This window comes from Leptosomus discolor, chromosome 9, assembly GCF_034619465.1.
Source record: "Leptosomus discolor isolate bLepDis1 chromosome 9, bLepDis1.hap2, whole genome shotgun sequence".
In the NCBI taxonomy this organism is placed as follows: domain Eukaryota; kingdom Metazoa; phylum Chordata; class Aves; order Leptosomiformes; family Leptosomidae; genus Leptosomus; species Leptosomus discolor.
Window position 1 is genome coordinate 13,156,745 of NC_141399.1, and position 14,846 is coordinate 13,171,590.

At 44.4% G+C, this 14,846-nt stretch overlaps 1 protein-coding gene across 1 annotated transcript; it reads right to left on the minus strand.

Annotated features, from left to right (window-relative positions):
- Window positions 1-566: 566 nt before the first annotated feature.
- TPRA1 (transmembrane protein adipocyte associated 1) lies at window positions 567-14,784 on the minus strand. The gene is made up of 11 exons (XM_086469776.1): window positions 14,774-14,784; window positions 13,494-13,693; window positions 13,210-13,342; window positions 11,065-11,151; window positions 9,318-9,390; window positions 8,225-8,304; window positions 6,948-7,058; window positions 6,460-6,520; window positions 5,295-5,397; window positions 4,577-4,657; window positions 567-3,510 (listed from the first exon to the last, which is right to left on the minus strand). Exons 2-11 carry the CDS (start codon window positions 13,682-13,684, stop codon window positions 3,276-3,278), a joined length of 1,155 nt encoding a protein of 384 aa, XP_086325902.1. The 5' UTR covers window positions 13,685-13,693; window positions 14,774-14,784; the 3' UTR covers window positions 567-3,275.
- Between the last annotated feature and the right edge of the window lie 62 nt (window positions 14,785-14,846).

A 14,846-nucleotide genomic window follows, 5' to 3' on the forward strand; every position in this document is an offset into this window, starting at 1 on the left:
GGAAGGAGCTCCAAAAGGTTTTACTGCACAAGGGCATGACCCAATCCCAAGGCAGAGACAAAGCTCACCCCATCTCCCCAGCCTGTGCACCCCTGCCAAAGAGAACCTGGTGGGTGCCCACTACTGCCAGCACGCTTAGCTGTTACTCAGCAGCTCTCATTACACCCTGCAGCCAGAAATGAGTCCTGACACACAGGGTTCATTTCAAAGCCCAGAATAAGAGATAAGCAAGAGTCAATTCCAACTTCCAGGTAAGCCCTTTCCCAAGCAACAGAGAAAGATATCCTATAGCAAAGACCCCTGATGCTAGACATGCCCAGGAACAGCAAGGTCTAGTTACCAAGAGGAGCTGAATGCTTCACTGACAATTATTTAGACCTGGAGACCATTCTCTGGACAGTCATCTGCTGTCCTAGTTATAGCCTTCCAAGAAGGAAAAATCCATCTCTGACAAAAGGACATCATGTAATTTCATTATTATCTGCCATATTTGTTCAGGGATTTAAAAAAAAATCTGAAAGTTATTTTTTTCTCCATAACACAGATCATTTGAGAAAGAAAGTATGACCATTTATGCCAAACTTAATTTTATTTCTTTATTTTACAAACAAAAATATACATTTATTCTATATTTTCTCTCTTTTTAGCCCCTGCCACGCATAACACTTCTGCTCAAGGACCACTTTGAATATGGCCCAAAGCATTATATATACATAAAAATACAACAGGAGGAAGGTCAGTCCATGACCTAGCGCAGAAGCTCCTCAGCAGCAGAATGTGGGACACTCCAGAAATACTGGAGTCCTGCCAGCAAAGGACAGGATGGACATGTCGACCACCTACACAGGCGATCCTTCAGTACTGAATTGAGCCGATAAAAAGGCAAACTCATAACCTGCTCTTCACATCACCAAGGAAGACTAAGTGCTCTCGGTCAGGGTGCTAAGAGGCAGCAAATACTCCTTGGGATGGAAAAGCAGTTGCTCCTTCATTTCTCAACTGCTGCAAGACCTTCCTATCTCTTGGATGTGTCCAAGGCCCACCAACTCCAGGGAAGCTTTGCAGGTTTCCCCACACTTTCTACCAGCAGCTCAGGATCAGTGGTGTAAGTTGTAAGCAGCATTAGGAGCAGCAGGGCAATTCAGCACCACACCATCCATCCCTTTTAGAGGAAGCAAGCAAGCACGGCTCAGGCCAATTCACAGCAAGTGATGGGAGGAGCGTGGAACACTTCTTTAAGGTGCCAAGGGCTGACTTGGCCAGTTGCTTGTCCAGCCTTCATTTAGTCATTGCATGGAAGAGAAATGTGAAAGGCTGTTGACCAACAAGAGACAATTCAGCTCTCGCACACAGACAAACAGAAGCCTTTTTTCCCTCAAAAGTAAACTGAAAAAAAAAAAAGGGGGGGGGGAGCAGAGGGGGTTGTTTGTTTTCAAGGTGCCAGTGCTACTTAGAGGCCTGCAGGGCAAAGTCCACAGGCAGAACAGAGAGGCTGCATTGCTCATTAACAAAAAAATAAGATAAGCAAAGGGCCTGCATAGTTTTGACAACAAATATGAGTTTCATGTTCTTACCCAAACTTTCTTTCCTTATGGCGGGAACATCTAGTAGCAAATGCTTTCCCCTGCCTGCTCATGATCCAAAATAACATCTCCATGCTGCACCCTGCATGACAATTTTCCAGAAACTTACCTCAATGTTCTTCAGGAACTGCACTGAGTCGGGCAAGATATTCACAGGGTCCCCAAACATTTCAAATTTCCTCTTTCTACAATCTCTAATGGAAAGTTGCTATTGCTTACAGCAGTTCTGCACCTACCTGGAGGACTCAGGTAGGAAAGCACCCCGAAAGCTAGAGGAATACACCTTTTCATGCCTGTAGAGCACAGTACATCCCAGAAACCAGCCTGATGCAGCTTTCAGCTGAACAGTCCCTGGACTGGAACATGGTGTCTTGAAACCACGTGCCAGACAGCTCAGACAGTAGTCCCTTTTCTGGCATGGAAGAGGTTAATAAGAAGTGCCAGATTGTCTTTAAATGAACCACGTTCCACATGTACATAAGTATTTTCAACACATTGAGCCATAAAACCTATTCAAACCAGCAGAAGTCTGGGGATCTGAACTGCAATGTAAGAGAAGCGCACTGCCAGAGACATACATCCATCTCCCACTTGCTTCCCAACTTAGAACACCAGCCAGCTTGATTCTAGCACACCCCTGGTGTTTGAGAGTTTCCAGTCATCAACTACTGACAGCTCAGACTCATCATGGGCTTCTGCTCTGCCTCAAGCACCTGAACGTCTCTGGAGCCTTCATCTGCAGAGTGAGCTTCCTCCTTCACAGCACTCTCCAAGACCCTCCCAGAGCCATGAAGCAGGGTGCAGATGGAAAATGCACCTACCTCACAGGTTTAATTCTTGAAACTCATCCCTGATTCAGTGTTGTCACTTAGATTTTCCTGTGAGCTCTGATGTACAGTAGAAAACAGCCTCCATAGACTGTTTCACAGCTACTTCCGCTCAGCTAGCCAGCAGCCCTGTCTGTCCTTCCTGTCTCCCTGTTATTCAGTCAGTTCACATCTGTGCTGCCCTCAAAATGCTCCCAGGGCACAAAGAACAATTCGCTCCTTTTCATACCTCTCCTCTCCTTCCCCCACACTCAGAACACTCCTTTTAACCCCCAGCAACTGCAGTTCATAATTTTCATCACTATTAGCTGAAACCAGAGATAAGCCCAGCTGATCAGCTTCCCTCTTCAGACACTGCTATCACTACCTCTGCTGTTGCATTGTGACAAGACCCAGACAACCATGCTGCTTGAAAAAGCCCAGGAAGACCATCTTTGGTTTCAATCACCAAACTCTTTCTATGTATGTACAATACAGCAGTCAAATCAACACCCTCATCCTTAAACATCATTCCCCTGATTGGCAGACAAGCGCTTTCAGTCATTGAAAAGGAAGAAGTGCCAGTCAGGCCTGTCTTCTGGGTCATATTCACATCTGGAACACAGAGGATCAGGAAGGTTCAGTGTTTATAGGTTTATGAACAAAACTGTTCTACGTTGTTCTCAGGCAGTGACAGAAAATGTTCATTCCAACAAGGTGTGGGCTGCCAACTTAGTTCCGTAATAGGCTTTGGAATTCCTAAGGAAGAGAGGAAAGCCATGGCAGATAGCCAAGGACAGATTTCCAATGGACATCCTAACAGCTGTGGTATCAGGGAGTTTGGAAGGACAGGAACGAGGCATCGTGTGAAGCAGGTAGCCCTGCCTCAGGCATTGATGGCTTTCCAGCGGTCACTGTCTATGCTGTTGACGCTGCCCACGTGATACGGCATAGAGGCCACGTCATCCAGGTAGGCGGTGGTGTCAATCTGAGTGCTCGAGTAGAACCCAGAATCCATTCCTTCCTTCTTGGCAACAGCATAAGGATGGGGTAGGTGCACATCCACATCCTCGGGTTCATCCACCTGACATTTGTAGGAGAAAAGGATCTTCGGTTCAGACCTGGAGTGATTAAAGATTTAAAATATATGCTTAAGCAATGTAGTGTCACAGTCACTTACCCTTAACTGAAACTCAGCGGCACTAAGACGTTGTGTATTCAGACCCTAAGAACTATTCACACTAGCTTTCAGTCCTGAAATATACCTAGCAGAGTAATGGCCATGAAGTAATGCTAAATGTAGTTTTGGATTAAGTCACCCAAGAGAAATAAAAATGGCAGAATCCTGACTCTAGTGTGGGAATATTGTTCTCATCTCTGGGAGTTCTGAATTACTGAGGGCAACAGCATCCGAACACCACTGGACTCCACAACAGCCTGGTTACTGACACCAACAGAACAGGAGTCCACCACAAGTTCCATCTGTGCACATCAGGAAAACCGAAATGTAAACACTTGTGGATCAGCAGTTTCCACCTCCAACTGCAGACACTGTTCCCTTCTGGCTTCAGAAGGCAGCAGAGGCACATTTTGCTAGCTTAGAAGTACTTCATGTTCTTAGTTATTTTAAAGCCTGCAGTTCCTCGCTTATGGACAATAAAAGCTAAAGTCTACACTAGAACACTCGGCTTTTCCTACCAAGATGCGCCTCCTGTGAGTGGCCACACGGCGGCAACCCTGACGCAGGAAATACACTCCCGATTGCTTTTAACTGGCGACTCTTGGGCCGATAGCGGAGTCCTTGGCCAGAGTTACCTAACCCTTTGAACCTTTCTACAAACCTATCCCAAAACCCACCAACAAGACCATTTAAGCTCCCGGGACTCAATCTCTCACTAACCATTTAGTTAACAACTTTGTACTACACAGGATGCAGACACTGAAGAAGTGATCCTTATAAATGTTCGAGAAGGATATAGCCATCAGCTCTACTTTGCCTACAAACGAGTCTTGGATAGAAGTGAGCAGCCCCAGGTCACACAAGAAGAACTTCAAGGCCAGAAATGAAAAACTGGTTCCCTAACTGGCATTCTAGTCACTGCCTCTATTTTACAGATCGGGGAGAACTGGAGTGGAAAACAATTAAATGACAATATATACCCTCTACTTCTGTTCCTGGCTACTCACCCAAAGAAGCCTTTCAGGAATGCCACATAGATGAGAGGTGCAAAGAAGCTGAAGTAAAGGAACGTGGTAGCATCAACACAGCTGTCAACAGCAAAAGTGAACATGAAGAAAGTTAGCACTTGAGCACAATACAGCTGGGTAACACCACTCACTTCCCCCCAGAACGATCCCATTTCCCTCCAGAGTGTCCAAGCAGAGGAAAAGAAAAGTCTCGTGCTAAACAAACTCAAACTGATGCAAAGTAACAGCCATCAACATGTGTCACTGCTCCTAGACACTCAGAGGGAACCATGCCAAGACCCAAGGCCTGACCAAGAGCATAGACTCAGCGCTCCCAATTTTGCCTCACAGAAGTGACACTGGCCACTGCAGAACAAGCCTCCAGATACAAGTAAGGATATTTCCATGCTATTTCTAGCAAACAGATTATTTCCTCCCTTATTACCTACGAAACATGAGCCAATAGCCAGGCACCAGTGGATTCAAACTATTACTTTCACTCACCGCCTCAAGACCCCTGCAGAGCATGCAGCTCCGCAGACCCCTCCACTGTGAGTCTCCTGACCAATTAGAGGTCTTTTGGCACAAAAGAAAACCAACAGCTTTATTCCTTCTTAGGAACACAGCGCAAGTTTGTTTTCTTGGGGGAAGCAGTGTTGAAAGACACTGAAATGCAACACAAAACTGGGCTGCAGACCTCCTCTCCCAGCATACATACCACAGTCCTTCTATGATATCCACACAGAGAAGGGCACTGCCCAGGCCCTGCACCAGGTTCAGCAGTGCCAGGATCCCAGCATAAATGTAAAAACTCTTCCTGGCTGTGGGAAAGACATGGACACAGATGAAGCTCAACCTCATAAGCAACAGTCTAGTGCAAAGCTATTTGATGGAGGTGGCAAACCCAATAGAAGCGTCTCACCATCTTGTCTGTTTAAGAACTCCTGAAAACTTCAGAATGCATTTTCCTGTCCCATGCTGGCAGGACTGATGGAGATAGAGTGGACTAAACTGCACTCTCCTGCATGTGTGTACACACACACAGACACACGGTGGGTTTTGAAAACAGATGTTCATGGCAACACATGCAAAGATTTTATAGGCAAGCATCTGGAACCAGTGTCAGTCACATAACTGAACATAAGAAAAACAAACAAAAAACCACAGCTGAACCAGCAGCTGTTCTTTCCAACATACAGTGCTAACAAAACCACTCAGGAGACCTGACAGGAGCAGCAGAGTATGCTAGACACTAAGCAGATCAGGCCCAGGACCACCTGCTTGTGGCATGTGCCACACATGCCCACCCCCTCAGGGTACCCACACATAGATGCCAATACTGCTTAGAGAGAACAGCCCAATGCAAACATCTTGCTAACAGCTTCTCTCCCTATTCGAGAACTGTGGACATGCTGCAATAAAAAGAAAAACCAGAGAAGCATCTTAATAAAGTAAATTCCCAGATAAAAATTATTAAGCAGCTCCCAACCAGCCTTTCTTTCCCAGGGGATGACCAGCATGTACTCCTGAACATCATACATGCATTTCCAAGGAAGCTATTATTAAGAAGCCATTTCTTACGGCTCTCTGAAGATTATATATTTACATTACACCTGTATCATTAACTGAGCAGTAGATCTTGTTTTCTTAATGTAATTACTTAGCTACTGAAGTAGCAAAGTAATTGCTCTTACTCTGCTCTCCAAAAGGCACAACATAGTATTTTCCCAGAGATGACTTATCAGCCCCTTGCCATGCATCTGTACCCTGAGAAAGGGGGATGTATCTGCAGCACAACCACGTACAGGAACCTCTTACTCCCACCTATGTTTTATCCTGGCTCTGTCTCCATCTATACAATGAAACACACTACAGTCACTTACAGGGCAAAGAAATCCGGTCTTTCAGAGGAGTTTTTGGAAGAATCACGACCAAGGAATAGACCTGTTGAGACAAAGAACTAACTGTTCCACAGCTGCTTGGCAACTGAACTCGACAATCTTTTCAAGGATGGTGTGTGGTGTCACATACTCCCTAGATGTCTCAGGACAGAGACACAGGCCCTCTGATATTAAACTTGGCACAGACGTGAAGGCCCCACACCTCACCCCCATCAGCACAAAAAGGCTGCTCCCTGACTAACAGGGGAGTGAAGAACATGTGAGTTCAGCTGGAACTCAGCTGCCACAGCTTACACCATTTCCCCCACACCTTTATTCCTTCAGGTTCCCTGCGATATGAGAAGCATCAATGCTGCACTGTATCAGGCAGGAGGGGGACTAGGGCCTTACTATACACAAATCATCTTCCTTGCCCCATTTAGAAAACAAAGAAGTTATCAGAGTGCGCATAACACACGCCCAGTACTTACCAGAAAGAAGAAACAGGAGCTGGCAAGCCAAAAGTGTCTCCCTCCATGGCCATAGATGTTGAAGTCTTCTGCTGAGAGGTGGGCATCAGGGTACAGGATTTCCAGGGTGCCCTAGGAAAGAAGTGGCACCAATATGACCCCGGTATAGGCAGCAATCTCACTAGAGTGGGTGTCTGGACAAGAGACCGTGTTTAAAGAAGTTCAGACAACAGGTGTCCCTGCCACCTAAGACCCAACCACTGCCCTGCTTAGACCACGTTAAGCTCACACAGGAAGAGAGGAAGAAACTGAAGACAAGAAGTGGGGGGGGGAAGTGGCAGGAATCTGCATCTGAAGGAATGCACCAGCGACATTCTAGAAGACATACTGAACAAAGGGACAGGGGATGCAAGCAGTTGTCTTTGAAACAGACTGAGAGTTCCATTTCCATCTCTAAAGTAGACCTGTCCCACCAAAACATCCAGAATATAAAAGCCCACACTTGTGCAAGAGTTGGGAAAGAACAATGTCTCATTCCCCTGAATTCCTGAAAAACGGTATGAACAGAAATTACCATAAAGACAGTGGAGAGAGAAAAGTGCTTGTAAGCCCTACTGAACCCACATATAGCACAAACACACTTGATATTTAATGAGGCTCCTCCAGCTTTATCATGTGGTAATGATCAGCTCACTGCCAACGCAAGCAAGAGCCTGATCACGGAACAAAGATCTGTGTGTTATTCTGGTGCTGCCCCAAGCATAGAGACACAGGCTGACCACTTACGTACCAAGGAGAAGAACAAACCCAGACACATACTGCATTGTTCAGAGAGATGGAGACACAGCTAATAAACTGAGCTAGCAAGCCAGCTGCTAGTCTGAAACAAGAGCTCTCAGCTCTCAAAGAGTCAGGAGATAAGAGGCCCACTGCACTGCCCTTATCTGGCAAGCACACCTCAGGTCTCTCCATCTAGTTTTCATGGCACTAGTTTTGTGACTCAGGTGTGAAAAAAACTCTCACTCCTGTTCCAAAATTCACTAAACAAGGCAATCCATCTAAACCCGATCTCACTTCTTCACTTTGGCTGAGCCATTCATGCCATAAAGAGGACAAGGAGATACAGTCTGGTGTATGCTCTGAGGATCCCCATACATTCCACAAGCATCTAGTTTTCCCCAAAAATCTCATTCAAAGAGCCAAGCTGCCACTTTCCAGATAGGAGTCCCACACCTAACTGCCTAACTCCAAGCAAAGTCCCCTCTTCTGCAAGAACAATTCTGCTCCAGTGTACTCACCTGGGTGACAGAATATGCCAGAGACAGTACTGTAGTGATTGCCAGAACACGTTTCACACTTGACTTGCTCTCCAGGTGACCTGGAATTAAGGAATACAGAAGTGACTCAGGATGTGATCCCCGCCCTTGTAAAAATTGGTTCTCTCCAAAACCAACACAGGAAAACATTTGTATTTCCAAAGGCCTTCAAGGGAAGGTTAAAGCTCGCTTAACTGCTAGAAACTGCTTCCCTGTTTTGAGAGTTCAGCCTTTCACAGACAAAATAATACTTACAAAACAACTGGTTTTGACTTGCTTTCCTCCTGCCCACACTAATATAGAGAAAGCCACTAAGTCCTTCTGCTGGGGTCACACACAAAAAAAAAAAACAACAAACAGTCAGGAATGACTCCAGTATCATGTACACTGAGATTTTGTGAAAAAAAAAAAAAAAAAGTTGATGGGAGTCTGGTTTTAGGTGATGGGAGAAGGGCTTATGTAACTTAAAAGAAATCTGCACTGGAATATGCCGGAACAATCTCCAGAAGCTCCTTCCAACCTAAATTATTCTATGAGCCCTCAAAAGATGAAAGAGCTAGTGCTGGCAGATGCAACAGTGATGCCTACCAACCCCTCTCCTCTACCTCTGACCCACAGGAAGAGCTGCTGCAAACAGCATTTTCACTTGTACAACTGACAAAAGTAGAGTTACAGACTGCAAGTACAGCATTTGAATGAAGCCAGGATGGAATCAAATCAACCAAGGAGGGGATAGAAGGACCCCCAAATGAACCATCTTAAATAAAATGGGGTTGAAGCAAAAATCAGACTGTTGATCTTAAGTCTTTTTCACCTAAGCTGTACACTCCTTCACCACATGCATGAAGGACAAACAAAGCACATATAAACCCTGAAACTGCACAAACCATAGATCTGTAAACATAATTGGGCTTTCAGCCATTTCTAACTAAAACTCCCCAATTTGTCCTTTGTCTTTTTTCCAGAGCTCCTTCACTTTATAGAATCAGCATCTCCACAAACTTACAGATCAGCCTTTGTGAAAAGAAAGGGAATAGGAAACATTCAAAGCACTCAAAAACCTCCTGACACGTACCAAAGGCAAGGCCTAGAATCACCACGCTCAGTTCAATCGCCAGAAGGAAGAACCTTGTGATCTCCCACAGGATCTGACGGATAACAGAAAGCAGACAAACATGATTAGATAGAGCCAGGAACCAGTCAGAAGTTATAGGAAAACCCCACTCTCTGCTCCAGGGGATGGCAGCCTCTGAACACAGCAGGTCATTTCCACAAACTCTCCTCGTGCTTTGTAGGGATACTAATTATATGCTTGCTCCAAGCCCTGTCCATGCCCGTGAAACAGAACAGCGGTGTGGGAGCGAGCAAACAGCATGCCTCCAGAGAGAGGAAGCATGCTGGTTTGCCATGGTTTCCTGCAGATACATCCCCCTTTCTCAGGGTACAGTTTGGTCACTTCTCTTGGATGTGTTCTCTCTGCCGTACTGCCAAAGAGCAAAAACCCAAGACGACATCAGAAGTATAATATTGAACAGGGCCAGTTCTTAAAGCAGTAGATTCTGAAAGCAGTAGATTAGTAGATAAACAGTTATGACTGACTGAACAAACTCAGTATTCTGCACTCCTCCAAAGCTACTGGTCCCTAAATTCAAAGCATATTCAACTATAAAGCCCTCCCACTTCCAGCTTGTCATTTTCATTCCCATGTTTTATTTGGTGAAATAAGACCAAAAAAACAACAGGTGAGGCAACTTCCCAGGTAGTCATGCAATAAATCAGTGCCAACCTTGGAACAAGAATCCAGATTCTAGCTTATTAATCCTTTTCCTCTGAACACCAAGTGGCACTCTCTTGAAGATACACAGTATTTTAAGAGGCATTTGATGAGACACTTGTAATCTCAGAAAACACACAGTGTATGTGTGTGCATACATACATATTTATGAGAGAAAACAAAAGAAACACAGTATACATGATAGAACATGTGTTTACAGGAAAAACTGACAAAGTATCTGTCTTACTGCACAACTTTCCAGGCAAGGTGCACTTAGCAGCAACACCAACAGAGCTGAAGAAAAGCACCTTCTCACCTCTTCTCCATTACTCAAGTCCTGAACCTACATCTATTCAACAGAGGTGAATGAAAACACTACAAACATCCAGCCACTCACAACAAGCAGTGCATTACAATGCTTTGACAGGTAACATTAAAGGGAAAAAACCACACTCATCCCAGAGAATAGAGCCAGAAGACCTGTACTCTGTGGGTGGCTCTTCTTCCTCTAACAGCTCAAGGACTACAGAGCTTTTTTTTTGTAATATTCTGCTACAAGTCAAATGACTACAAAGGAACAGCACGTACAAAACCATTTCCTCTTTGCTAAGGGTTCGCTCTGTGCTCAGAGTGGCTGCAAGGATGTTCAGATATCAGTCTCTGAAGTGAACTGTGAATTCAGTTTTATTTGCTTTCAATACAAAAGAATTAAACATTTTTCAAAGAGCCACTCAAATATTGCAAGAGTAACAAAGGCCAGGTCTTGCCTATCCACAAAGGTACCTGAATGTTTAGCTCCTGCAAAGCAGAGTCATTCCATTCCTGTAACAGGAAAGTTTTGCTGTCACTATTTGTGCGTCTATTTTAGGAACTCTATTGTTTTACAGCCCTGGATGTTGTGATCATTGAGATACAGTTATCAGAGCAGGATTCCATAGTACACACAGCTATGAATACTGCAAAAACCCACATTCTTTGTGTATGCACATAAAAGGGAAGCCATCAGAACTGCACAAAGCAGAGCCTCTAAAATCAGTGTTGTACCTACCTTATCAGCCACTGTGGCAGCATCAGAGGCACTCACAGTCATGGAGACAACAGCACGGGCAATACCAACTAAAGCCACCACAAATACCTACACAAAAGATACCAAAAGTGAGCTCACGTCAAAAGGCACATATGCAGTAGTGACTAGAAACCATTTTTGAATACCATTTCCAGGCCAGCTTTCAAGCCTGATAATGTGTACTGAGGATTTCCTGTAGCAGATTAATTTGCCAGAGAAGATTGCTCAGCCCTGTTAGATGTAGGCATACTGGCTTAGTATTTAGGAAGGAATAAATTTCTTCAACTGTTAGATTAAACAGCTCTGAAAATGTCTCATCCACTCCTTACAACAGTATCTTTACAGGCAAACAGTCTTCCCACCCTTCAGTCCACTGGAGCTTCAGGGAAGGAGAAAAAATAGACAAAAAATGTATCCCTCCAAATTACAAGATCAAGTGCTTAGTATGACTGAATAAACCTATCACATCAGGTAATAGAAACCACTCAACACCAACTGCCACACTTCCGAACTGTGATAAAACTAAAATCTGCACTTCTCTCAACACCGACAATGCTCAGGTATACAGCGGGGAAAAAGTCAGCTGCAGCCAACAGCTTTAAAACACCTTACCCTGCTGTACAGTGCAACATAGAGATACCCAAGTCAGCTCATGTACCATTTAAGCATGACAGTGTGCAGCTCAGCAAGGCTAATTTACCAACTTTGCTTTAATCACCGACTCCACTAGAAAGCTTTCCTTCAAGACATGACAAACAGCCCTTTGAAAGGAAATCCTCACAGAACACACTTCCATCCTCATTTTCCAATAACACTCTCCAGAAGATCAAACTGAATGAAAGCATTTTCCTCTAAGGCTGTTTGACCACTTTCTGCTTCTCACTCTGTTTTGAAAAAGTCAACAGCATAAAGCCAGTTGACTTTTTTCTTCTCTTTGATTTATCTGGAGTTTTGCTTTTCAATGCCTTTGGCATGAACTTCCTACTGAGCCATGTGTGTTACTGGAAGCATAAAGGAAGATTTATTTCCAGACTGGAAATGGCTGGTAATATTTTTTTAAAGTTAGGAGCATTTGTGTGTATACTTGGTTATCCAAAACTATGTACAAGCCCAGAGCCCGCACTTCAGGCCTGAAAGAACTAACGAGACTTCCCACCAAAGATTCAACTGAGGCTACTAGCTCAAATTCGGTGCTTCTTGAGTTTTGCGATGCCAGTACCCGTATGCAGCCCAAAGAAGGATGCCTCCCATCTGACCCAAATATTTACTTCTAAAACACGTACTAACCTCACTGAGAAAGAGAAAGCACATTATGCCACGCACTGAGGCAAGCCAGGATGTCAAAAAACACCTACGATAAAGCTTCTGAATGATATTTTAAAACAAATTCAGGTAGGTCCTTTGCTGTATTTACATGCCCTGTGAGCAGTATCACAGTTAACAGGCATGATGTTCAGAGATTACTAAAGAGACTACCTTGATGCGATCAAGTGTCGCCTGTGCCTTCTTAAACTGGGGAGAGAACAGACAAGATCTTAGATGTTTGAGAATTCTAACTGTACTGCCCACATATTTTGTTTACACCTTAAGAAGTATCAAGAACATTATCAAGTTAGCAGCCACTGTGATATTTTGGGAAAGAAACAAACAGGGTTTGGTTTCTACATTTCCATACTAACCAGAACCCGTCACATCATCATTTCCTACAGTAGATGACCAAGATTTTCAACAGCTTCACACAAATTATACTCCAGTGTTTCACTTCCACTGCCTCAGTGGGATGCTGGTTTTGTGTCATATGCTACTTACTGCAAGGAAAGGGTAAAATACTAGATTCCAAAGCAAAAAAAGAAGAAAAAAGGGGGGAAAAAAAAAATCGCCACAGGAGAACAAAATCCATTCAAATCCAGTAGATAAGGTCCCAGAATCTGTCAAAGGCAGAATTCAGACAGTGAAAAAAAAAAAAAAAAAAATCTGTGTCAACTTCTCGTAGCACACCTTCCACTAAAACCAGATTTTATCCCTGCAAGATCTGGTCTAGGCTCTCTCTCCACTAGTTCAGTGATGCTGTTCATGAGTGGTAATAAAAAAAACACTCATCAGTTCAAAAGCACAGAGGGTACTCACTAGTATGTAGAATGTAGTGAAGATCGGGCTGGAAGTGACCCGGATTTTGGCCCTGGCAGAGGGCAGCTTCCAGAGAAGAAACATAAAGAAAAGCACATTGGGAACCAGGAGCAGAAGATCCCAGTAGCGGACTCTGCAAAAAGTAAATAAAACATTTTTTTTCCTGTTCTTCAGTACCTAGAGGGGAAGGCACCAGCCCCAGTCCCTTCTCAACCAAACTCTGAGAAAGAAAGCTCTTCCCCTTGGCCCAAGGGCAGACCCTTGTCCCATTTCCTCTGCCTCACCTGGACTTCCCAATGTCCTCATAGAGCAACAACAGACACTTGTGCGGCACAGTGATGTTGGTGTCGTTGATTGCCTGCGTTGTTGTCGGGGTCAAAGTTGTCACATTATCCAGTGCTGTCACCACAGCAGTTGAATGTGTGATGTTGTCAGCCACGGAGAATTTCATCACAGACATCATGGACTGGAACATCTTGCCTTCCTTCCGGTCCAGGTCAAACACAGCACAAGACAACCACAGCAGAGACAAAAAGCAACATTAAATCAGCAGTGAGTCAGAGCTAAAAAACACATCCCTGCCACTAGGGCCCTGCACAACTGCTTCCTGCTTGTAACAGGAAATTATCATCACCTGAAAGACTGTATTGCACAACAAAATGCCACCTGTCCTTACTCTGCACACAGCCATTGGGGTGGACAGTACAAAAACACCTTCTCTTATCAGAGTAACAAGTACCTGGAAAACAGTGTAATACAATGTCGGATTAAATTTTGTGATTTTTTTTGAGTTTTGTAGAGTCACAGAAGAAATCAAGAGTCAGCAGCAATATATGGCATCATCAGATGGAAACAGAAACCCTGCTATACCAGAACATAATTATCGTCCCAGCTCCCAAGATCAAGGAGTTCCAGTCAATGATTTGACTTCAACTATCTCAAAGAAAAAATGAACCTAAATCCTGGTGCTGTTACCAATTCTGCAGTCTGAGAGCAGGGAGAGACTCACATGCTTTCACCTAAAGGGATCGTACAGACTTTTTAATCTTTCAAATCCAGCACTGGTAAATTACAAGATTCAGTATTTTTCTTCTGAGCCTTGGCAAGACACCAGAACTATTCTGATTTTAAGCACAACAGTAAGGCTGTGAAAAGATAGCACCCAAAAACCTGTTAGCAGAAAGTTCTCCAGCTTCTTTACATCTACCAGTCTCAGCTGCATTGCCCTTCTCAGACACGGATCAGCACCATCACCGGTAGTTCACAGACCCAGAACAAGACACAGTCCTATCTAATGGGCCTATGGTCAGAATCAGAAGTCATGGTGCTCAGTTCTTTTGCCTGCCCTACCTTACATCTCTCCTGCCTCTTGGAAAGATGACAAGACAGAACTTCCAATTCCCCTGATGAAACTTTTTTGTACTGCCTTTCCTGAGACAACATTCACATCTTTTCCGCCACCTGTCCATCCCCCAGGCCCTACACTGCTGCAATATTAACTGTCCCCCCAGAAGTTAAAGGGAAACTCCGCTCTGCCATCCATAAAACTCCACGTGCTTCATACCTGTGCCGGGGGCTTTGGCAGAAACCACACCAGCAGCAGTTTATCCCTCTGTCGGTGCGACAATCACCTTGGA

What these genes read in the sequence shown, in the direction of transcription:
- TPRA1 (XM_086469776.1), bottom strand. Translation starts at nt 13,684, where the DNA reads ATGTTCCAGTCCATGATGTCTGTGATGAAATTCTCCGTGGCTGACAAC. An exon ending in CTGCCACAGTGGCTGATAAG is followed by an intron (nt 9,391 to 11,064) that starts GTAGGTACAACA and finishes GTTATCCGTCAG; the next exon opens with ATCCTGTGGGAGATCACAAG. An exon ending in GCTCCTGTTTCTTCTTTCTG is followed by an intron (nt 6,521 to 6,947) that starts GTAAGTACTGGG and finishes TTGTCTCAACAG; the next exon opens with GTCTATTCCTTGGTCGTGAT.